The following is a 27365-nucleotide window of genomic DNA, read 5'->3' on the forward strand; positions in this document are numbered from 1 at the left end:
GTAAATAGTAAAAAAAACATATACCTATGAAAATCATAATTTTACAGTACCTAATTAAACATATAAGTGAGCATTTATGATAAATATAATTTAATAATCGAAGAAGAGAAATTACCGTAATTTTACACTATGGTAAACTAGTCATTATGATGTTACAATGTTCAAACTGATTACAGTTGTCAGGTGTGCTTAACGTTCATTTAAGCTATTACTGGGCATTTTAAAGATAATTAAAGGACGAAATTTTATGTCAAAATAATAAATTATATATCCATTCATTTATTCGTTCCTTTGGAAGCGTAGACATCGTGTACATACAAACATCCTATCATATTTGGATACTGGTAGCTAATAGTGTCAAAAGTACTGGCAATTTTCCTCCAACGTCACTTAGAATAGAGTAGCCAAGAAGGTCGAAATTACAATCTCCATAGAATTTTTCAGAGCGTAGAAATAATAACTATGAATAATCCAAATCGGTTCCATAGTTTCAGAGTACATTTGAACATAATTTAATACTAAGCGAAGACTATTATACATATTCATAAACACTTAACACCACCCACATCTTCAGATTTCTCTTGATATATCGTCACATCATAGCACTTGAGTTAATCAGTGATTTTAAGACAGGGTCTTAGTATGATAAACACTTTCACATTTATACTTAAATCACTGTATGATTAACGTTTTAGCAAGCAATGACCTTAACCGATAATAAGAAATACGTAGGAGTACTATTTACAGTATGTTGTATTCTTATATTATAAGTCTAACTGGAAATCCCGAGTGGTTTCTTCTTCGTAGTTTCGGTACATTAATTATCATTTCTTATTACAGTGCCGATTGAATGAATCATATCTTAATATTATATAGTCTATACAATTCCTTACATACATAAAAAGTTATTTTGATTGTATTCTATCAATCTCGATGTACGCCTACTCTATCTATCTCGAGATAATACCTACTTGAGAAATTAGCCGATTGTCGCTTTTCAATGGTCGATGTGCATTATTAATTTATTGCCGGGTACTGTAAGCTTTAAGCTTTGTTTACTTTTATGTCTCGATCAAGCTCTTTGTTAATAGTACAATATCTATACAAATAAATAAAATTGGAGTGCCTGTTTGTAGTATTAAAATAACCGTTTTTTTTTACTTTTATTTTAGAAATTTATTTATTTTATAACTGAACAATAACTTTTTTGTCAAATTCCATGCGGAAGAAGTTGCGAGCACGTCACGAGTTGTTAATATAAATTTACAGATTAGTAACGAATAACCCAATTTTGTCTTTAATATCTCAAAAAGGTATAGATTAGTATAGATATTCAAGAGCATTCACAGCGACTATAACATAGCTAATTTAAAAATACTTCTTGTATTTGTCGATTTTCATAAATTGGAGAACGTGTTATACACGCACAAGCATATGTTAATTATAAAGAGCCGATTGACTTACAATACCTCACGGCTGTCTCGGGACGACGTCGGATTGGCATGCTTTCAAAGAATAAGTTTATTCTATCAGTAATAAAAAAAATCCTATTTGATCCTATTTCAGTCCAATCAATGAATCTCACATAGTCATACCAAGGTATCATAACTAATAGGACATAGCATCTACAATATTATGATAATTTTTAAGATTATTATGAAATACTTTATTATTATATGTTAATTTTACTCATTTATAATAAGGGCATTTTTTCAGAACAGTACAATTCGTCGTCGATTCGAAATGTCAGTAACCCTGGCCAGAAAGCTCGATGTATTTCGGAACACATCCAGCGATTTAGTTTCTATATAAAGATCCAGCTTTCCATTTTTATAAAGTAATTTTTTATTATAATTTATTTTACGCAGCAATTGGTTTCGTAAAACACTAAATGTAACCAATTGACGAAATTTTCGTCGTAAATAGTCGCCGTCGACACGCGGTAGGCCTATGACGTCAGCTACGTTGATGTTCAAATTCCACGCAAAAAATTAAGTTATTTATATATCGTGTCTAATGTTATGACGGCGTTTTTGGCAACCGCACAGTTTACTTTACACGCCATCTCCCATATCGTAGTTTGTACAATAGTAAAATATAATTGTAGCGGCGGTACATGACCGCTAACTGGGTGACGGTAATCTACTTCTTATTTCTAGGTTACGATTAGTAAAACAACAACAACAAATAATTTAAGTTTTACCTCTTTAAGTTTTTATTAGATTAAAATCTATGGCAGTTAGAAAACGCTATATAGTAACATTAATATTTCTAGGAAAATTTTTATGATTCATCCATAGGATTTATCCAATTTATCACAACTGGATCATTGAAACGTGAATTGTAAACATTGATACAAGTAATAGGTTATTTCTCTTAAAAACCTACACTACCACAAGAACACACCTCTTAAATAAAATGAATGACCACGAACAGTTCCATATGAAAAAAAGAATAATACACCTAATATTTATATAGTCCATATAAGAATGTTTGCAGAGGTTGGAGGCGTTTGTGTTCGTTTCCTGACAACCTAACGACTTATTTATTATCCTACTGAGAGAGGTTGAGTGTGAGGCGTCAATACTTACCCGTCTAGTTCAGCAGTCTCTATGTAACATAGCCCGTTGGGTTCCGAACTGCTGAGAAGCAGTATATCCGCTGCAACGAACTGGTCGTTCTCCAGCCTGATGACGTCTCCCACCTGAACAGACGCCCACTTCTCCTCCACAAGCTTGCCATTACGCAGTGTCTTCGCTCGCCTGTGGTTTACTTGCGAGTCGTTCTGATGACGTTGCTGTAATTAACATGACTCGTTAAAACACAGCGATGAGTAACACATTTTATTAATGAGAAAATATAAAAACTTAATTAACAAAATGAAATTAAAAGTAACTAAAATACGTTTGAGCCTGACATTATAACTGGGTCAAGTAATTAGTTAATTCTGCTAATTACCAAAAAAAAAATAAACATATATATCTTCAAAAAAAAAAAAACGATAAACACGTTTTTGTTACGCTCTTGATGCAACTAACATTTATTATTTGTAAGTATATAGTCTAATGCTACAATCGTTTTCACATAATTCTTTTAGAATTATGCGAATTAATAAAAATAAAACTTTATAACAATTTTAACTATAAGATTGCCTGGAAGAAATCGCTAAGGAGTGATAAGGTCACCTTATTGTTATATTTTCTTTCTTTACGATTTCGTATTAAATTAGTCTTTGTGTATAAAGATTAAATAATGAAAATATGTAACAATAATAATAATCTAAGTTAATCTCGAAGAAAGATCTAGGGTAAGTATTCTTTAATTAAGCTTACAATTTCATTTGTTAAATTGTTCAGGTACGTTTAGAATTTCTGAACTAGTTTTCCTTAATAAAACATTTAAAACAATTTTAATTTATGCATATGTTTATAAAGTATTACGTTGATAAGTATATAAACATACGCAAAGTATTTACCTTGGCATAACGTGTAATCGTTCTCTTATCACACGTTACTCATATCCGTTGTGAGTATTTCTTTACGTTACGATTATACGATAGAAACTGATTAAGTTTCACTAAGTCTCTAGTTGTAAATGGTATAAGTCGTTTATATGAGTAGGTATGTGAAACGAGATATAAATAATTTTGTTTGGCGCCAACTACCGATCCATTAAAAAAACCACTTCTGTGATACATCCATAACGCTTATTTTAACATATTATTAATTTCTATTTTTTTTTATTTTTACCCATCTACCGAAGCAGGCTAATGTTTTTCGAGTGTATGTATGTATGTATGTATGTGTGCAGATTTTTATGTTTTTCTCTACAGCCTATACGGACTGAAGGTTTTTAACGTTTGAGGTGTTGTAAGATTCGTCTTTACGGCCCGAGTAACACTGGGTACATAAAAAAAAAATCAAAATGGCGGATTTTGACCCCACAAAACACAAATTAACAAAAATATGTCTACTAAACATATCGAGTGGAGTATCACGTTAGGGACTAGATTAGCTAATTTCAGAAATATATACCCTTAAATCCAACGAAGCACCCTCGAGAGATCAAAAAAAAATCGCATTGCTTTGCTTAGAAAAGAAACTTAGGTTTCAGAAAGGTGCTTATTTATTAATGATAATCTAAAAAGTCTTATATAAAAGCTATTTATTAAGACAACAAAAAACTCGACAGCGACAAATAACCACTAAAAAGGGAAAAACAAGCTTAAGAATTTAGTGTGAAGTGTATTCAGTGCACCGTGTATTATATTCCATTCGATACTTAATAAACTAAAGATATTGTTAAAAGTTTTCAAATTATTGCAAGCGGGGACAAAATATAACCCAAATAAATTCAACTGATAGTAGTTCAAATAGGTTTTGTCAATGTTCGATTGGTAGCATCTATAATCAGTGTTTTGTAGAGCTTTCTTGTCTACCAAATACGGATCAAAAGATGGGCCTTATCATAGGATAGAAGGATGGTTTGTCTGTACCTTTATATAGTGAACTTCAAAAAACATTACTTTGAACGTTTTTGCAAACTTCAGTTTTACGAATCACATAAACAAACCAGTCCCTTCACACAAGAAAACGTATATAATTCAAAGTTTGTATATAATTTAAAATGTAATAAAACTAAAAATAAATAAAATACATTTGAAATACGTAAACAATATTGTTGAGTGTGAAATAAAACAGTTGTGCCAAACTTCTGGTTACTATGCAATGATGCTCTGCTTTATACTTACTAATGGATATATTACAGATAGATACGCGGAAACAATAGAACGTGGTTATGTACTTAAGCTCAAATTTCGATTAGCCTGTTGGCGCAGTTTTGCAATGACTTCTACTCTGGAGTTTATGGGTTTAATTCCCGCCTTAAGTTTGGGTGTAATTTATGTATTTATCTATAATTGTGTTATTTAAACGTATACTTATCGGATTTTTTTTTCTAAGTATACAGTAGTCGACCAGTGCTGCGAAATAGGTCTATTTAGCGCCAATGGGACAATATCACCGCTTGGTAAGTAATATAGTCATATTACTTACCAAGCGGTGATAATATTTTATTTATTGTCTATAGATAGCCTTTACTAGGCTACTGTGACGAATGTGAAATATTAATTCAAGGGCTTATTTTTCAAGTATAAATAATAAAGAAGATTTAGTGAGTGAAAACAAAACTTCGAAACCATGTGTTACTTACTGCCAATGAATATTGCATTAATTAGGACTACGAAATATATTTTGCAGTTATTTACTAGTAAAAATTATGAAGATTCGACCATAGTAGTTAAATGAAATAATGGTGGATTTATTGAAGCACTCTTAACCTTATAGAAACAAAGAAACTGAAAATTATGTTTAAAAAAATGTTTTATAAAAAGTTAAAATTTCTTATAACGGTACTTGTTATATAAGAAATATTTATTATTTCAAAAAAAAAAAAAAAAAAAAAATAGTCAATGTCACTTAGAATCTTAACTATTTATGAAATGGGTGAAAATATAAAAAAAATAAATAATAATGTTTGATCGCAAACGAAAAATACCAACTCAATTACATCGACCAGTACAACGTAGGTAGACGAAAAACTAGTGGGGTAAATATGCGTTAATAGAGATAACTCAAAAAGAAATAGTCAAATCTCGATCAAATTTTAATGGTATTACATGACAAGCATCAGCTTTCGATTGAAAAAAGAATTATTGAAATTGGTCTACGCAGTCAAAAGTTCTGAGATAACATACATTACAAAATACAGTCGAATTGTCGTCCTCCTTTTTTGAAGTCGATTAAAAAATAAACATTACGAATGTACTTTAATAGTTAAATATTATCTTTTTATTAATAATTTAATGTTCATTTTTAGTATAAAATATTGGTTAGTACAAAAAACTTAAGTAAATTTTAAATTAATTTGAAACTTCCTGCTGTATTTGCGCACCATGATGCGCGCGCGGGCTGCGCCAGGGCTACATGCGCGCCGAAGTGAGGCTACTTCGGACAAAATGATTCTGGGTAGTACTGTAGTCGACTGTTACCTTATATAGATTATGTTGCTTACCTTAGATTACCGTGTGTGTATATTAAAGATATTTATTTATATATTATAAATTTGCAGATGTAAGTTCTCGTACTTACAAAGTCGTCGTAGGCGTCTTTAACGGCAGTGAGGGCGAGCACACCGATGAGGGGTATCGCGGTGGTTATCGGCGTGAGGGACGATATGGCCGGTATAAGCTGAAGAACCAGCAGACACAGGAAATAGAAATTGGCCAGACGCTGGAACTGCTCCAACAAGTTTAATGGCAGGAACGTGATGATCGAGTACTTCGATGTTTTGATATAATTGTTCTGAAACAAATACGATGAGACAACAAAATTAAACATTCATTTAAACAAACGTGTCTAAATAAGGTATACGATACGTTTTTAAGCTTATTAAAATTATTAAAAATGCGATGACTTCGTTGAGATCCTTATATGAGTATGTAATATAGAAGCTGCATGGTTGCCAAGAAGATAAAAAGACTGTATATGTTATGGATCAAGTGATTAATTTGGCATCATATAATTGTGATTGCTCGCAAACGAAAAAAAAACCGACTTCAATTACATCGATAAGTAAAACAACGTAAGTAGACGAGAAAATAGTCGGAAATCGGTCTATTTAGTCAAAAGTTCTGATGGTAAAAAAAACGAAAAAAATAGTAATCGAATTGAGAACCTCCTCCTTCTTTGGAAGTCGTTTATAAAATGACCGCGCAGTTTGATAAGAGCCCAATATGGAAGTTTAATAAAAAAAATAGAAATACCTACAATAATCAAATCGACCGAGCATTATTTACAATGCTCGTTACCTATGCGGCAGAAGAATTATATACACGTCCATAACATATACAACAGTTGGAATTCAGAGCCTAAATTATAAGTATATTTTGTAATTTAGGTCTACTACTTTGCTGTAGAAAATAAAAAAGGTATTTAAAAGACATTAACTTACAGCGTAGCGGAACTGCGCGTTGTACTCTCGGTTGTTGGCTTTGATTCTCCGTTCATTCTCTGCAACAAAGAACACGAGCGATTCAAGCGATTGTTACTTTATAAAAATCCTATTTTTTAAATGTAGTTGAACAAAACGAAATCTTTTTTTCGTAGTTTTCAAGAAGAAAAACTTTCGAGAACTACGCTTAAATTTACAACACAGATATAAGTTATTATAGTTATTGTTTATTATTTTTAATAATTTCATAAATCTGCTTTATATTGTTTTTCAGTGTTAAATGATATGCGTAATTTTAAGCACGTAATCGAAATTCAACAGATAAAAATGCCCCAATAATCAAGTCAAAGGTTCAGTTAATATTAACTTTAATATCAAGCTATAATAGTGAAATTTACTGTATTTCATTCTAATATAACGTGTACATTTTTAACATATACACACGGTTGTCTGCTTCTAAGGGTACGTGAGTTAATGTCTGATTGAAGGCAATATTGGACTTTAATGCAAATTTATATTTTAGTTTCTTAAAATACATGTGAATATTGCACATATTTTCAGATTTGGTAGATCAATCCCATGACCCAACATCGGAAAGCAGAGCCGTGTTGAACTGCGTCAACGGGCCAGTCAATAACTATATTATTTGATATATATGTAAGTACCGACTAGTGAGGGTACTACGAAATATGTTTGTAAGTATTAAATTATTATGTTAAATGAAGGTAAATCAGTTTCGCATTAAATGTTGACTAGCAACAAGTCTTTCCTTTGGTTCCTATATTTTAATATTATAAAATACTTAAATATTTATCAATTATACTAGCCGACCTTGCGAACTTCGTACCACCATTTTTTAAACATAATAATTATATATATATCGAAGAGGCCGCGTTGGCGCAACAGTTACAGCCATGGATTGTACCTGTTGCGCTGGCGGTTGCAGGTTCGATCCCCGCACATAACAAACATTTGTATTGGCCATACAGGTGTTTGCCGTAGTCTGGGTGTTTGTGCAGTCCTTGTGGGTCTCCCCACCGTGCCTCGGAGAGCACGTTAAGCCGTCGGTCACGGTTGTTATCATGTACACCTGATAGCGATCGTTACTCATAGTAGGGAATATATCCGCCAACCCGCATTGGAGCAGCGTGGTGGATTAAGCTCTGATCCTTCTCCTACATGGGGAAAGAGGCCTATGCCCAGTAGTGGGATATTACAGGCTGAAGCGTAATATATCGAAATATAGCCTATCTTTCAAGTTGGATATTGCACACGGTGTGCAAATTTGTTTAATAATATTTTATTTCAAAATTATGTATTTATTATTATAAATCGGTTAAGTAATTTAGACGTCCATTGCGGACTAATAACGTGAAGTGTAATTTATATATATTAAGAAGATAACACATTTGTAATGAGACTGTAACAACAAGTCTAATACATCTCGACGGATTCGTGATGTCAATAAAAAGCGTAAATTATTCAAAAAAAAAAAAAAATACGTTAGATTATAACTTATTCACGTCTTTCTTATAAGTTATTTACATATATTTATTTATGTAGATGTTGTTATAGGTACTATTAGTAAAAAAAAAAATTAAAGGATAGACATGAGAAGAGGCAAGATACGAGTATTTGGTAACTTGATAAGACGCGACCACTCGACTAAAACTATTATTACTAAACATGGAAGATTAGTCTCTAGAAATCTATGTACGACGCGGCGACGATGACCGTTCATGTCAATGACCAAAGAACAAGACCTATTTCCCTCCGGCGCGGGGTAAGACAGGGGGATGTAATATCACCGAAACTGTTTACCAGTGCGCTAGAGGATGTTTTTAAGACCTTGGATTGGGGGGAACGGGGCATCAACGTCAACGGTGAATTCATCTCTCACCTTCGTTTCGCCGACGATATTGTCATCTTTGCGGAGACGCTGGACGAGTTAGGCCAAATGCTGGCCGGCCTAAACGAGTCCTCCCGACGTGTCGGTCTCTGTATGAACTTGGATAAGACGAAAGTTATGTTTAACAACCAAGTCATACCGATACCGGTATCGGTCGATGGTACCCTTCTCGAAGTTGTTCAGGATTATATTTACCTAGGCCATACTATCCAACTAGGCCGCAACAACTTCGAGAAGGAGGCCGATAGGAGGATTCGGTTGGGCTAGGCGGCGTTTGGCAGACTCCGTCCAGTCTTCACTTCGAAGATTCCGCAATGCTTGAAGACAAAAGTTTTCGAGCAATGCGTCCTGCCTGTGTTAACATACAGAGCCGAGACGTGGACACGGACCAAGGGACTGGTCCACAAGTTTAAAGTCGCTCAACGTGCAATGGAACGGGCTATGCTTGGGGTCTCTCTCAAAGACAGGATTAGAAATGAGACTATCCGCGAGAGAACGAAGGTAACCGACATAGCCCACAGAATTAGCAAGTTGAAGTGGCAGTGGGCTGGTCATCTGTGTCGCAGGACCTATGGCCGTTGGAGTAGACGGGTCCTAGAGTGGAGACCGCGTCTTGGCAAACGCAGTGTGGGACGTCCTCCGGCCCGTTGGACCGACGATCTACGTAAGATTGCCGGTGTAGGCTGGATGAGGATTGCGGAAGACCGGGATGTGTGGCGCGAACTTGGGGAGGCCTATGTCCAGCAGTGGACTGCGATAGGCTGAAGTGATGATGATGAGTGATGGAAGATTAGGATAAAAATTAGAGAAATACCAAGAAAATCGAATGTAGACCAAACAAAGAAGGCTAATGACCAAACAAAGGTTGTGTCTTATAGTGAGGTCAAGTTTCGTACTGGAGATAGGTATAAATTGAAGAAGCCTTACCGACCAGAAATTAGCGCTTAGATTTAAATCAAATTTTAAAAATGCTATCTATATAAACAATAAGGAAACGAGTCTTCTGCGTTGCATAATTACACTATAAAGCAACTTATACCTCTTGTAAAGAATAACGATTGTTTCATGGACGTATATAAAATATAATTCATATAGAACCATGGCATATTAAAATAGAATGCATTCAATAGAAGCGTGCTCAAGGCATAAACGTATAGTTACACGGCTTCTACGAGCCAAACTCTAACTGTGAGTACCGGGAACATTCAATACTTTCTACTTTACTGAACTCGATTACGATGTGCAAAATAACGGCGTTCAAAACAATCGATTGAACAACAATTACTTAATTGTTGTAGAAATTGCTTTAATGTAAACTAGTTCAGCTGGCGAACTTTGCATTAACATTATTTTTCGTAAAATGTATCGGTTTTTTGTTAAATTTTCTTTTATCTTATCTTGGCATATAACGAAAAAAAAAAAACAATTTATTGCAGTTTTTCGGAGAATAGAAATAGAAGCATTTACGATTAAAACAATTTCACATTGTTATCAATTAAAAATATACTTTCTCACTTTTTATCCATAGGGATCGAATTACATTTTCACATTCCTTTTGAGTAGGAGACACGAACTAGAGACGAACTTCCACAATCTGCTTAATGGATTAAAATTATTTTATGTTTATTTTAGTATATTAGAATAATAATCGCGAAAGGGTTGCTTGAAAAATTCTGGCCAGGCTATATTTAATTCACAATTGAAAAAAAAATATATTTAATTAAAATGCACCTACGAGTTTAAGGAATAAATTTAATGCATCTGTAGAAAACGCAAACGTTGGGTTATGTATTATTTTCCTGGCATAACTACTGGGTGGCGAGTATAAACAAGTATATTAATATGTATTGTTATAGTTACTTTCACCCTCATGTTCAATAAATAAATCTTACATCAAAACGAGCGCTGTTTCATTGCGAATAGGATGACATGGGCTTGCCTGCTACCTAGTTTGAATGGTGGTTGGCGAATATAATGTAGCCAGCCAGGAATTTTCCAGCCAACTTTTTCGCTTTTTATCTTTAACATACTAAAGAAGATAATTATTTAATTTTTATCCATTAAGCAGATGGGTGAAGATCACATCCAGTTCGTATCTTAGACTATTTGGTTTTAATTTCAATTCTTTGTCAATAAAAATAATGTATGCTTTATATGATATTATATATTTAATGTATTATATTGATATTTTAAACCTTAGAAATAAGAGATGTTTTCATCAATCAATTCATTATAGGAAGGAAGGAATATATCATTCTCTTTTTAGAAATCACTTATAAAAGGAACTAGCTGACTAGCACATTGTGTTGTTAAGAAGATTAACGAGTAAATATGTTACTATAAATCACAAGAGATAACATAATAATATAGTCTCTTCCTACTACGGTTTTTCTTAAGAACTAATTATCATTTAAAAACGTAAAGAACAATTATTATTGAAATTGCTTTCTATTAGTCTACATTATTTCAAGTATAATTACTAGAACATTGCTGCTCGTAGTTTCAAAACGGCCGAGTCGTTTAGCAGTGAATTTATGTGTTACAGTTACGTAAACGTGTGCTGCAATAAGAAAAGATACTTTCGTTGTGTATCCTGACAAAAGATATATAAGTATGTCTAACACGGAAGTCACCGGTTTAGGTAATTAATAAAAAAAAAAAATTGCATTAAAGCAACAGTCTATCAATAAATGTACGAGGAATGAGACATTAAATATAGGTACCATCACTATGTACTACTTATCACGCTGCGATTTATTGCAGTAAAGTAGTAGCCAAAAATAAAACTAACAAGTACGAACATAGTAATCGAGGCATGTAAATCCCGTATGACACATTGTAAACATATTGTTTAACCATATGTATCTGATCAATGTTTATAAGTGGTGACTGACGTGATAGTCTAAGGTGGAGCGCATGCCTAAATTCATATGCATTCTTATTTTGAGGGTACCAATGCGAAAATAATAATTCTCGTTATGACACTGACTATACAATGTATCTATCTATTTATATAATTATAATACTGATTTGATGTATGAATTACATGCAAAAAAATATCGTACTGGCATATAGTGCACGACAGGTTGGTTAGGCGGTGGAAAAGTTTTATTTCGTTCAAGTAATTGACAGTTTTATAACATAAAATCAGTAAAACAAAATTTGTAGCTGATTTGGTACTAATTAGTTGTCGAAATGACGATCCCAATAATTTAACCGATTTTAGGAAATCGCAATTATTACTAGCTTTATACCGAGTATGGACGAAAAGTTTGAAAACTGATAAACATATAAAACATTTCCATACGCTTTTCAAGAAGTTTTCCTGTTTTACAACAGCTCAATACAATTTTAACGTTTCATTGCTGATTTGTTTATTTTTGCATGTCTTTTAATGTTAATGATTGTTGTACGTTTTTAAGATTTGCTACAATATACCAAATACAATCACAGAAGTTAAGAGATTAGATAAACATTTATCTCATTGAAGTTGTAAATTTATATTATTGTTTAGCTCTAATTTTTTATTGAGTTCCTACGGCTGATAAATATCATATATTTTATCGTATTACTTCAGAAACAAATGAATACACCTTTCAATTCAATTCATATATTTTCTGTACTTGCGATCCCGGATACTTGAAAAGTTCTTCAAAGGCGCGTGCGTAGCCAACGATGAGGGTTCCAGAAAATTTAAACGAATGGCAGCCCTATGCCCAAGACACAGACATATATATTTGTAGATAGCTACATATTGGCACGCAAAAGAGATCCTCCGCTTAGGCCAAAAACCAAATTCATTTTAAAACTTATAATTAACTGAATAGTCTGAGGACTTACTGTAAAATATCGAATTAAATCTATAGATACAATTATAAAGCTGATGAGTTTGTTTGAATGAACGCGCTGATCTCTAAAACTACTGACTTGTTCGAATTGAAAAATTCTTCCAATGTTTGACCTTTTATCGAGGAAGGCTATAGGCTATATAACATCACGCTACGATGAATAGGACTGGATCAATCAACAGAGTTGCAAAAGCGAGGCTAGCCGATATTAGAATATTACAGTTTTAGAAATAAAAATTCTACCGGTTCTATAGGCTATATAACATCACGCTACGATGAATAGGACTGGATCAATCAACAGAGTTGCAAAAGCGAGGCTAGCCGATATTAGAATATTACAGTTTTAGAAATAAAAATACTACCGGTTTTATGCGGGCGAAGCCGCAGATGGATGCTAGTTTTACGAAAATACAATGGGCTCAATCAAGGTTATAGTACCGATAGGCAAAATCGGCAAAGAGTCCGATTGTATAGCAGTGACGTAATATAGTGTGACTAATCGAATGTGTCTCGTACTTTGTGACTTGTCAACAGTTGAATTCGTCAATATTTGTACAACTAGGTCTAGAAACGGATGGCTCAGGGGCTAAATCATGTGGATCGAAAACGGATTGGCGAGTTTATATATGGGTTAACCTTTAAGAAATGATTGATCCTATAACTTTATAAACTTTCACGTTTGCGGTAAAAGCTTGTTTTTTAAACGGTTTTATTTAGCTCACCCCGTTTGTTTTATTTATTTTTTATTATTTATTCTTGGGTCAAATTTAGTAATTCAAATTTCACCCTCTTCCTGTCAACCGATTAATCTGAAATTTTGTATACACTTTGAATTTTGGTGACAATACAATTATATTTATTCATTATCATTATAAATTCAAGATGGCCGCCGCTACAAAATGGCGGATAATTTATGTTTTATTAATCCCATCAATATGGGTATCAAATGAAAGGGCTCAACAAGCAGAATACAATATACTATAAAAAATTGAAATCCAAGATGGCGGCCGCTACAAAATGGCGGATAACGTAGGTTTTATTAATCCCATCAATATGGGTATCAAATGAAAGGGCTCAACAAGCAGAATACAATATACTATAAAAAATTTAAATACAAGATGGCGGCCGCTACAAAATGGCGGATAACGTAGGTTTTATCGATCCCATCAATATGGGTATCAAATGAAAGTGCTCAACCAGTATAATCAATGTACTATATAAAATTAAAATCCAAGATGGCGGCCTCTACAAAATGGCGGATAACTTAGGTTTTATCAATCCCATCAACATGGGTATCAAATGAAAGGTCTCAACAAGTAGAATACAATTTACTATGCAAAATTGAAATCTAAGCTGGCCGCCGCTACCAAATGTCTGATAACAATTTTTTATCAATCCCACCAATATGGGTATCAAATAAAAGGGCTTGACAAGAAGAATACAGTGCACTATACAACCTCAATATTTAAGATGGGCCTTGCAATAATGAAGCACTAAATGAATTAAACAGAATGCGAAATAAAAACTAAAAACTAGAAAATAAAAATACTACTGCATCTTTACAGAGTCACATCACAACAACAAAAACAACAAAAAGACTGCCCACGTCGCGTCCTGGAACCTAATAAAGGGGAATATGCTGTTCATTTATGTATATAAGGTTTCTTGGTTGGACTAGTGATATTTTTAAACATATTTACTGAGTATCAGGATAGTTAGTTCTCAAGCAATAATAAATCAGAGAATTCCAAAACGCTTGTCTGTACATTTTTTGCAACTATTTTTGGTGTCTATAAATACTCTTCTATAAATACTCTTATAGTTTTTCGAACGTTTTGAATTATGTTTTGTAACATTTTTCTTGATATGTGATAACCACTAGCACGAGGGGATCGAAGTAAAAATATTTCAGTGACAAAAAAAAATCAGTGTGACTCACGAAACGTATTTTATTAGATTTATTGTATGTTCCACTTGAAATTATATGAATAGCGCTGCTGTTCGTACAATCAAATCTTTTATTTTTACGTTATAAATTATCAATTAATTTTATCTATTACACAAATTATCATATATTTTTATACACAGCAAAACAGTTATATGAATAAAATTTTAAATAGTTTATTATTATAAAAATATTTGACTATTTAAATAATAAATAAATAATTAAAATGGCGTGATTAATCATCATTAAATACTCATCGCTAATTTAAGCCTGGTATTCTGTAAAAGCAATAAAATTTGTCTTTTTTCCGCTTAAGCTTGTACCAAGTGATCAATGCGCAAACCCATCGTAGATTGGCGCTGTATTCAGCACAGTTTGATCACCACTTTTGACAATTACTTTTGTCATGAGTAATCACAGGATTTATATTGTGGTTATTGCGTTTGAATTCGTATTTCCAGACCCTTGACGCATGATTTTCTTTTTTTCTGAGCCATCGACAATAAAGCGGTTTTTACTAATTACTATAACAGGAGCATTATGTATGCCGCGTGGTGTCGGCCGAGTAGAATAGCACCACCCCCTTTGTTCCTATGGAGGTCGTAAAAGGCGACCGTGGGATAAACCTGGCTCAAAATCATTAGGGTCCTGGAGAAGGAAAACTTCATTTAAAACCCGGAATGGGGTATCCGTCAAGCATTCGTGACATAGCTCTAAAATGCGAAAGACTCCTGCAGCTGAACTGGCTCCACACGTATCGACTCGTCGTTCCTGTGGGCCTAGCCAGTAAGGTCAAGAGGGTGGCGCAGAGCTTAGGCAACTACGTTTTCCTAAAGAGTGGCCTAGGCGACACAGTGTCTGACACTGTCTAAATCGTCTGCAATAGACGGACTAAGGCCAATGATGATTTATGATGTCTGGTCTATTTGAAAAAAATGATAAGTGACACCGAAAGAGGAGACTATTTTTTTTTAAATCTCTGCATCTGCTATAAGTAAATATTGCGTATTCTTTAGCGTCCAATATTATGAGACAATTAGCGAGATGTTATTGACGACATTGTTGCACAATATACATTAAGACTAGCTGTATCCGTGACTTCGTTTTCGATTATAGATTTTAACTTTGATCCCTACTGCCAAGAGATAGGTACTGAATTCCGGGATTAAGGTCTCCAGAGACTTAACTTGGGTTTTCAGTTAACAGTTGATGTCGGGCTAAGAAGACAAGCAGGCTGACAATAATAAAGTAAATTACAGTTTAAGCTAAAGTACAGATTGTAGAGACCCGCTATAGTTTTATTACAAGTATAAACATAAACTATATATTTTTACTTATAATAAAACTATTACAGGTCTCTATAATCTGAACTGTATTATAGTTGTGCATTATAATTCGTTCGTATTTTTTTTGAAATAATTTTTAAAGAAGTTTAGTTGAACACGTAACATTAAAAACCTATATATAGGAAGTTAACTAGTTCAATAGTATTATCTATTCAATAAATCGCTTTATATTGCTCACATTAAGAGTGCATTATGCCGCCTCTTACTCGTTGAATACATTCAAGCCGGACAATATTGGAGGTTTAAAATAATATAAATAAAGTTCAAACGTGTCCAACTGTAAAGCAGCGAGATTAAGACATTACTGCTAAAGCATAAGATATATGATAAACAGCTGTTCGTTATCTTAATAAAAAACCTGTTTAGTCATTTTATTTACACAAATATGAGAATATTGCTCTCATTGTTATATTTTCTCGAAGTATACTATCCCCATATTCATTCATATATACGTAATATTTGATGTATTTGATGCCTACACCCACACGCGTTTGAATTGAAGTAAAGCTGTTCAATTTTTGAATTACAATATTGTACTCGTATCTCCTGCATATTATTTTATTTTATAATTATCAATGTAACGATCACAACATATTTAATAAGTAGAGCAAAGTGTAACTCAAAGCGTAAAAATAAACATTTATTCAGCCTATTGCAGTCCACTGCTGGACGTAGGCCTCCCCGAGTTCGCGCCAGACATCTCGGTTTTGCGCAATCCTTATCCAGCCTACACCGGCAATCTTACGTAGATCGTCGGTCCAACGGGCCGGAGGACGTCCCACACTGCGTTTGCCAAGACGCGGTCTCCACTGCAGGACCCGTCTGCTCCAACGGCCATCGGTCCTGCGACAAAGACTGCTAATTCTGTGGGCTATGTCGGTTACTTTCGTTCTCTCGATAGTCTCTTTTCTAATCCTATCTTTGAGAGAAACCCCAAGCATAGCCCGTTCCATTGCACGTTGAGCGACTTTAAACTTGTGGACCAGTCCCTTCGTCAGTGTCCACGTCTCGGCTCCGTATGTTAACACATGCAGGACGCATTGGTCGAAGACTTTTGTCTTCAAGCATTGCGGAATCTTCGAAGTGAAGACTCGACGAAGCCTGTCAAACGCCACCCAGCCCAACCGAATCCTCCTGTCGGCCTCCTTCTCGAAGTTGTTGCGGCCTAGTTTGATAGTATCGCCTAGGTAAATATAATCTTGAACAACTTCGAGAACTTCATTCACTGATACTAGTCTCGGTATGACTTGATTGTTAAACATAACTTTCGTTTTATACAAGTTCATACAGAGACCGACACGTCGGGAGGACTCGTTTAGGCCTGCCAGCATTTGGCCTAATTTTGGCCTAACGTCTCCGCAAAGATGACAATATCGTCGGCGAAACGAAGGTGAGAGATGTATTCACCGTTGACGTTGATACCTCGTTACCCCCAATCCAAGGTCTTAAAGACATCCTCCAGCGCAGTGGTAAACAGTTTCAGTGATATTACATCTCCCTGTCTTATCCCACGCCGGAGGGAAATAGGTCTTGTTTTCTGGTCCTGGACATGAACGGTCATCGTCGCCGCGGCGTACATACACCTCAGCACCTCGATATATCTCCAGTCGATATGACATCCCTGTAGAGAGTCCAGTAAAGCCCAGGTCTCGACAGGGTCGAAGGCTTTCTCGTAGTCCACAAATGCCATACACAGCGGCTGATTATATTCTTTTCTTTTGAATAATCTGCCGAACAGTATGGATGTGGTCTACGGTGCTGTAGTCATTTCGAAACCCAGCCTGCTCTGGTGGTTGGAATTCGTCGAGTCTTCTGGCAAGACGTTTCGTAACAACCCTCAAAAACAGCTTATAGACGTTGCTCAGAAGTGAGATCGGTCTGTAATTCTTCAACAGAGATTTATCACCTCTCTTAAAGAACAGCACCACCACACTCCTGGACCACGCCTCCGGCGTAGTACCTCGGTGGATGACGGTGTTAAAGAGTCTTGCCAAGGCTTTTAGGGCAGGTCGCCCTGCGGCTTTAAGGAGCTCAGTGGTAACTCCGTCATCCCCCGCGGCCCTTCTGTTTTTAAGCTGCCCGACCGCAGCACTAATCTCATCTTCTTCGAAGTCTGGGATACACTCTGAATAATGTTGCAACAATGGTGCCCTTGGATCTTCAGTGTCCCAAGTCATAGATATGCGTGCGCTCGACGAGTACAGCTGTCCATAAAAATTCTCAACCTCTTCTCGGATCTGAGGGCGCGAGCAAACGGTTCTGCCATCCGCTCTTTTAAGCTTCGCAAGAAGGCTTCTACCCAGTGGTCTTTGGAAAACTTTGGACCCCCTATTCTGCTCAATCAGAGTAGCAATCTCTCTCGTATTTGAGCAGCGGAGGTCTCGGCGAACAAGTTTCCGTATCCTTTTGGAAAGAGCCCTCTGTTCTGGCGAAGCAGAGGGCAACTCGCGCCTCCACCGCATCAGATCCAAGGCTTCTAGAGAAAATTTGGACTGCTTCGTTGACTTCGTAGGCGAAAAGTGTCTGCGACCCAGTGTACACACCGTCTTCACCACGTTGTCGGTCATCTAGCCTACGTCACCAGTAGTTTCCACCGAATCGAATCGGTTTTGGAATTGCAATTGGAACTGCTCGGATCCACATAGTATTTGGGGCAGCGTAGGTCGGAGAGTAGGTTTCATCAAGCGGGCCCGCTCTTTTCGGAGGAATATATTTAGAGTGCCCCATATCAGCCGGTGGTCGCTTAGAGGTAGCTTAAAGGAATGAAATGCTTTTATTAAGTTTTAAAGACAGTGTAAATAAAAAATAGCAAAATTTTGAAAGTTCGTTTGTTGTTTCATTTTGAAATAGCAAACGATAAACTTAATTGAGTTTTAACTATAAGACTCAAAATAATTAGCGTGAACTATTGTAAAACTGATTTTTTGCTATACAATTATTTTTGCGTCCATTCTAATTCTAGGCCAGCGCTTAGAGTAATTAGTAATTAAAAACTTTCAAACTGGAGGGCTACGGATGTAACTCGATTGATACTTCCTAATAATATTAAATTTGCAAAAATATGTAAAGATAGCTGGATGGATGGATGTGTGAAAGAATGAATAGATGTTTTTATTATCTTTTTAGATTTTTTTTTTATTGTTATAAAATTAAAATGATACAAAAACTATGGATACACATTAGTTTTTAGCACAAAATTTTTCACAGAATCGACACATTATTAAATTAATCCAGCAAAATTGCGAGACGCAGCTTGTATGAAATATTTAGGCAACATCAAGCACTTTGACGTAACTTCAACTACTACTAACGTATTTTTTAGTTCCGCTACTTAAAATTTCCACTCGAGCAGTTGAAATAAAAGAGGTCGTTAAGGGTGTATTTAAAGTGTTTACTATTATTGTGATAGCTATTAGAGCGTCTAGGCGGGGGAGGCGCCGCGGAGACGACGATCGATCTGCACTCCATCTTATAGTTAATAACACTTCCTGGAGAGTTTCACTTTCAATGATCATCATGCATTTATATACACACATTTTAGTACATGTATATACACACACTTCATACAAGTATCTGAAATTTAAAGATAACTAACGCATTTTGTTTAGACTTACTTTTGCAAAAGTCAAAATCAATAAAAAATACTCATTACAACACTGAAATATTCTCATGGTGTTAGCGGAAAATACGATAATTTATCAAAGTGTGTTAGCCCATACTACGTTATTAATTACATCACACAAAATTGAGGTTTAAAAGTGCGTACCTTGTTCGCTCTAAAATAAAAATGTGTCACACACTGTTCCGTCGACATTGCCAATTTATTGGTTTAACTGACGTTATCAAAAATATAATTAATAACCGAGTCAACAAAACCAGATTATAAGACCTTTGTCGAATATAAAAAATAAGCATTTATTTTTAAAACGCAACATTACTTTTCTTATCTGCTATTGTTTTTATTTTAATTAAAGGTAAATAAAAGAAGGATTTCATTTCTTATTACTCAGTACGCTATTAGCAATTAAAACTTTAATGTTTGTTTTTACAGTATTCCATTTAAAACTTTAAATTACTTTATATCGAAACTGTTAATTTTTTTTTGTAACTTTCACTAATTTATTAAATGCGGAATAATACCAAGAAACTTTGTTTGAGGTTTTCCACCCATATTCATCAATTATTTTAAACGGGGTTTTTATAGATCAATGTCACAGTATGATGTTTTATAGGCTGTGCGTCATTTCAACACATACGTTATGTAAAATTAAAATGATAATGAAAATCAATTCAGGAATTAACTACAACAAATTACACCTTTGTAACAGATGCAGTTTCAATTTTTGGGTATTTTAGTACGCGTGAGACAGGACACGTTTCTCACATTATATCATGTACGTCTCACTTTAGTTTTTTGCTATATCATATAAGCTTTGCTATATAATAACGTCTCGCTAATCGAACATAACAAACGAAATTAATAAAAGTCAACTGTTTGTTAAATTTAGCAGCGCCGTGCAAAATGATTGGTGGAACGAAGTACACTCGGAGCTCCCACGCTTATGCCTTCATTCATTGAATGCTACTATGCAAAAATGCGATGCGGATTTCATTCATTTTTGACATTACGTAATACAAATAACGCCGCGTTTTGAGTACCAGCGCCACGATAAATATTATTTACATTATTTATCGAAAAACCATTTATGTTTTATCACTTAATGAAATAGTGTGTTTCTTAAATTAAAAGTCGAGACAAACGGCATTTGAAAAAAATATTCAGAATTAGATTCGATGAACCGAAGAGAATAATTTCAAAGTTATCAATGTAATCTCGTCTACTTTGTAATCTTTTAGTGTTTCTACAAATGAAAAACGTGTTTCTGAATTACTGCAGCTGTCATATAAGCTGAGTTAAATGCCAGTCTTGACAATTATCCCATAAAAAGCGTCCATTGAAATATCTATACAAATACTACGTAATTTATAAGGCTTCTTTGGATGATACGTGTTCTTAATCTTTATCCATTATCACTCCGAACAAAACAGAATTGAACTGGTTAGCCACCGGGTAAAGCTTGACATAACCTAACAACCATTTTGTAAAATCTGTCAGTATTGTAACTTGGTAACGGCATAGAAAACTTTCATCCGAATCTGGATTATTAAATAAAAAAAAATATAAATGCAAATCTTTTGTGGCAATGGCTTCGGTTTCAGATAATTCTAATACAATCATGATTGTTTGAAAAAAGCAAAATATTGACAGTTAATCAATAACAAGTGAGCACGTTAGGTCATACGCGAAGTGCTACGGCGCCGCCGCCTCGGCCGTTGACCGTGCGGGGGCGCGCCGACTCCGACCTTGCCTATTGTGCAATATTTTACAAGAAATTATAATAACAAGAGAATATCATAACAAGCTCTCAGTCAACATCTATAGTCTCAAAGAAAAAAACGTAAAAGCCCAAATTACTAACTTACTACATTATTGCAAGAGGACAATAAGTCAATACTTATACCGCTAAAGAGTCTAAACGTAATGTCTCGCATCAATGTAGTAATTGGCTAGTTATGAATTAACATTTATACTAAGCGTCGGATGGTTCTCGAAATACAATAGTAAATACGGACCGCATGACACGAATGTGCGAAACCGATGGTTGTGCCTGGTGCGGCGGCGCGGTGCGGCTGGCTGGTCGCGGCGCACCAGCTTGCCGAGCAGCTCGAGCAGTGAGAGGCGCAATGGGCGCGGTGGCACGCGGGTCTCGCCGCCCTCCGCGCCCAGCACCTCCAGCTCTACCGCCTCCGAGCGCGCGCACATCCGCGCCGCTACCGCCGCGCCATGCCGCGCTCCGCTCCGCGCGGCCACGCCGCCGGTTCACCGAGCGAGCTCCACGGACTTGTCACGCGCCACAGATCGTGGCGGGCTCTACACGCGCGCTCCGGCTCGCCGCGGAACCGATACTCCTCTTCGGCGTACACTAGCGCCCTCGCGACGGCGCGCGCATATACACAATGTAAATTGGTGTTGCCTGGCCTAATCTAGTGTTAACAGCGAAAGAAAATGATTTTCCGCGAAAAGTTATCTCTCTTCTTTTAATCAAACAAGAAAGATATACTCTTACAATGGAGAGCGATGATGCTCTCAACGAGTTTATATGTACTTGAAGATCCTAATTTTTCTTATTATTTACAAATCCCACCAGAATAACCAACGACTCACTCGGTTTTGTACGTGCCCAGTTTCGATACTAGTTAAGATTACTTCACATTTTTGGTTCGTTATCCTTTGCTGTACAATCGTAGCACAATATTTTAAGAGAACTTTCGATTGTAAAAACTATAACTATTAAATTTATTCAATATCAGACACTTATTTCTCCACCTAGTTATCTCATATTAGTAGGTAGAATATATATATATTTGGTCACTTAGTTGATTAAATTAAAACATTAAGCATTATTCGTGACAAAGATAATTATTATTTGCTCTTTTCAACAAGTATCCGTATCCTAGACATTAAAACCGCAGAGAACGATTAAAAATCTATACTAATATTAAAACGAGGTAAAGTTTCTAACTTTGTTTGTTTGTAGGGGGTAATCTTCGCAAATACTGATCCGAACATGAAAATTCCTTCACTAACAGAAAGCTGCACTATTCAGGAGTGATATAGGCTATATTTTATTGTTATTAAACAAAAACTTCAGTGAAAAATAATAGTATATGTAAATCAAGTCGGAGAAATACGAGCGAGATGAAAACTTTACTATATATTTGCATCACAAAAATAATTAACACCCAACGAAGTGGGCACGGGTCGGCTAGTATAATATAAACTGATGGTAGCTGTGTTATGTTACCCGCATATTATAAGTTTTAATCTTGTTAGAGTTTGGACGAAATATCGTACTAATACTCGTATTATAAATCCGAAAGTTTGTGAGGCTCGATGGATGTTTGTTACTCTTTCATGCAACTACTAAATAGATTGTAATGAAGCTGGTGATTAAGAATAACACATAACTTTTTATCTAGAAATTCCCACGAGATCGGTAATTACGCAGGCCGCGAGACGCAGTTTGTAAAATATAAAAAGCAGATCGTTTTGATTTGTGGTTTCAACTATCTACATACTGAGTTTCAACAATGGTGTAGACAAAATGTAGAGTAACACATTAACATCTGATATGTCCAATGGAAAATTTACAAAATCATGTTGATGCTATACTACTTCATCAATAATCGCAAAAACAAAATCTTCGGATTCCCCTAAGAGGTCCACATATAAGGAGCCAGAACAAAGAGCAATACCAGTCTAGAATCGCCAATACAGATTTCTGCTGAACCTTAAGTCCACTTTATTAATTGTTACCATAAATTGCCACCAGTTAACGGGTGGCGCTTTTAGGACTGAGGTGTTCCGAGTAGAATCAAACCAATATCAGTTCCTTACAACATTTCTACATTAATTACATTATTAACTGAATGACAATTTGTATACCTATAGGTATCATTATTGTTAAGCTTTTAGCATCCAAAAAAACTTCTATCCCCTAAATTTCATTTAACGTATAATCTAAATCTGATAACCGCTCTGGTGGAGTTGTGATGTAACTTCCGTATTAGCGTTCGATTTCCGCTTTAGGCGGATATTTGTATTTTTACAAATATTTATATTTAGTCTGGGTGTTTGTTCTTACGGAACTGATGCCTTGGAGGTGACATAAATCTGTCTGGACCGTCATACGTCTGTCACGTTATTATTATAAACATTTTATATTGATCGTTTCACTTGTCAAGGAAAATTATTAGCCTAATCTTGAGTGAGCAGTGTGGCAGATTATTCTTCAGACTTGAAAAACTAAGCGCCTTTAGAGAAAAGAAGGCTTTTGATTTAGAAAGTAATTTAGAGAGACAAATTATTTGTTTAAATTATTTTTGAGTATTTATGATACCAATGGACTGCAATACTGTATCTGTCTATGTGCTTGTTCAGACAAATCTGCTATACCTACTAAATTTAATGCGGTTTGCCTTTATTTCATCATGGAAATTTTTTACATAAACTTCCGTTGGTTTGATCTTGTCACATCATCACAAGTGCAGTTATTTCTTTATTTAGTGTTTTTTTTTTACATTTTTTTAAGATTAATTTAAGTTATAGTGTAATCAAACTGAAGTGATTTTTGGAACGAAGTTCCTTACGGCAAGGCTTGACATTTAGCTGGGCGACCAAACTGAAAAAAAATTGATACTAAAACCGTAAGAAAAATATATAACGGAAGTGACGTAATATCAGTCACACGACTATATAATATGACGTTTGTAAAACTAAAATATTACTAAACTTTTTTTTAATTATTTATTTAATTTTATACTGTCCACAAAACTAAATAAAGACATGTTTTTTATTTCACTTAACAGTTTGAATTATTATTATTATTATTATTTTTATTATTATTGTACCTGGTATCCCATGACACCACATATTATTTACAAATATTATTTTCTTTAATATCGACTTCCGTTGTGTATCGCATTCATATTGCACTAAGAAGATCGAGGACAAATAAAAATAATTGTGTTTGCTCGCAAACGAAAAATAACCGACTTCAATTACATCGACGAATAATACAACGTAGATCGACGAAAAAATAGTCAAGTAACTAAGTGTTATCAAAGATTACTCAAAAAGTAGTTATCAGATCTCAATAAAATTTTTATGTGACCACATGACAAACATCAGCTTTCGATTAAATTAAAAATTATCAAAATCGGTACACCCAGTAAAAAGTTATTGCAGATTTTCAAGAAGTTCCCTCGATTTCTCTGGGATCCCATTATCAGATCCTGGTTTCCTTATCATGGTACTAAACTAAGGATATCTTCTTTGCAACAAAAAAGAATTATCAAAATCGGTACACCCAGTAAAAAGTTATTGCGGATTTTCACGAATTTCCATCAATTTCTCTGAGATCCCATCATCAGATCCTGGTTTCCTTATCATGATACCAAACTAGGGATATCTCCTTTCCAACAAAAAAAGAATTATCAAAATCGGTATATCCAGTAGAAAGTTATGCGGTATAATACAACGTAGGTCGACGAAAAAAGCGTCAAGTAAAAACGCATTATTAGATATAGCTCGAAAAGTAGTAGTTAGATCTCAAATAAATTTAAATGGGACCAATTGGCACACACCACCTTTCGATTAAAAGAAAATTTGTCGAAATCGCTCCACCCAGTCAAAAGTTCTGATGTAATAGTTGAATTGAGAACCTCCTCCTTTTTTGGAAGTCGGTTAAAAATGTAGACGAACTCACTCGAAAAATACAAAAAGACGAACATCCCGCTTCTTTTCTGAAGTAGGATACCAAGGATCGTAAGAGGTGATAGGATAACATAAAACATTGCATTAAAGTATATTAAAAATTCAATGTACTGAAGCAGTCAGAAATAAAGTATACCAACATCGAAAATTGCTAGGAATGCAATGACCCTAGAATAATTCGGCTAACTTTTTCGATGACAATTACAATTTACAAATATTAAAATTAAAATATTAAATAAATTGATACGATGACAACTATAATTATATTATAATTGAATAACGTCTAATATCTCGAATCACGATCGATCGTAATATATTTTTCATTGACTATGACTTACATTTACCGCTACTACTTAAAATAATGTAAAGTAGTTTTCTAGAACGACCTTAGAGACAGACAGGTGTACGGTTAGAAATAGGTATTAGGCAACACACTCACCTTGGCCATGTGTTCTCGCCGAGGACTTTCCCATGTCGGCCGCACCATCGACACACATAAACATACACTCACGCGACACTTAACACTAAACACTGTGTATCTACTTAAACTTATTAGGTCGGTATAAAAGAGGCGTACAAAAGTTACACTTTAAATTATCTAAGGCCACTTGAGGGTTGAGATAGGTCTCCTATGGAGTTGCAGGCGGTAGGGTGGTATCGAAACGTGCGGAGGACCACGCGGTGCGATCGGCATCCTGCGAACCAATCTTGCACTTCAATTCTCTGTAAAGAAATAAAAACAAAGAGTTCATTTTCGTGATTACAGCCAGTATGACCTTAAAAAAGGTCAAATAAAGCGCTTAAAGTAATTGAATTGTTTAGTCGTACAACTGTTTGGGTGAAATTTAAAGTTCAATATTCTTGTTTGGAAGTTTAAAAAAACGGAACGGTGTTAAATTAGCGGCCAATGTTTATTGTAGATTTAAGGCTGTACGACACAAGAGATCTACTTGTAAATACTGTACTGCACCGACAGAAGAACAAGCAAGTAACAGCGTCCTCTCATATGAAGAGATGGGTGGGAGACCGGGGTATAATTCACTGATTCATTGAGGCTTGAGAGATGCCTGTATATAACATATAACTTAAAACTGAACATAATAGCAGCCGAATGTTTTTCTTTACCACCAAACCCGAAATGCATTTAAAATGAACGTTTTACGTTTGAAACTTCATCAGTTTTTACTCCAGATTTGAGCGCGTGTTTCTGGTCGACACATGCTGATTCACTGGATCGTTACTGCTCTTTAGCGAACTATATTACGATTACTTATATCCGCGACTTTAACAAGATTTTTATATGCAGACAAACGGACAAACTACAACTACAGAACATATTTTTGACTTTAGTATCGATTGTATAGGTACAAAAAAATGAAAACTTCAAAACATCTATTTGTTACTATTTTATTATTAAAAGTATATTTTAAAGAAATCTCATTTATTTAAAGATATTTTAATTCAATACTTCTGTTACAAGATCAAAACCATTAAATATAAAACGACTGACCAAATATTTATATATTTATTGATCCGTAAGTCTTTAAAGTTTTCCATATTTTTGTTTTAAATATAACTATATTTTTCGAAAACCACCAAGCTATATAAAACAATCGACAACGTCTATACCAACGATATCCTCTTGTCGATGTTCAAATCTTAATACGATTCTTTCAGCTATAACGATTCCTTATATATATTTAGTTTTTGTATACGTGTTCCTTATTTTGAGTATCTCACAAGTCGTCAAAACTAAAATCGCAACAAAATATAGTGTAGGTACGTACTGGCAAAGATAGAATAGATTGGTCGTAGGTAAATAAGTGGTAATGTGGTCAGACCTAACGACAGAGACCGTCAAGCAGTTTCTAATGAGACAATTAAACTTGATTGAGACAATTGAGATGCGCTGCTTGATATTGTCGCTATCACACGTCCGATAAGTACTCTTCATGAAATTACGTCGCAG

General features: G+C 34.9%; 1 protein-coding gene across 1 annotated transcript in view; it reads right to left on the reverse strand.

The window, feature by feature from the left end:
- Positions 1–21883, reverse strand: part of LOC123658898 (probable phospholipid-transporting ATPase IM) — a 41009-nt gene extending 19126 nt beyond the window's left edge. The window contains exons 1-4 of the mRNA XM_045594188.1: positions 21694–21883; positions 7012–7070; positions 6150–6362; positions 2592–2797 (exon numbers count right to left, since the gene is read on the reverse strand). Of these exons, the coding sequence (XP_045450144.1) occupies positions 2592–2797; positions 6150–6362; positions 7012–7070; positions 21694–21883 (668 nt within the window). The remainder of the gene's footprint in view (positions 1–2591; positions 2798–6149; positions 6363–7011; positions 7071–21693) is intronic.
- Between the last annotated feature and the right edge of the window lie 5482 nt (positions 21884–27365).

This window comes from Melitaea cinxia, chromosome 13 (assembly GCF_905220565.1).
Source record: "Melitaea cinxia chromosome 13, ilMelCinx1.1, whole genome shotgun sequence".
Lineage (NCBI taxonomy): Eukaryota > Metazoa > Arthropoda > Insecta > Lepidoptera > Nymphalidae > Melitaea > Melitaea cinxia.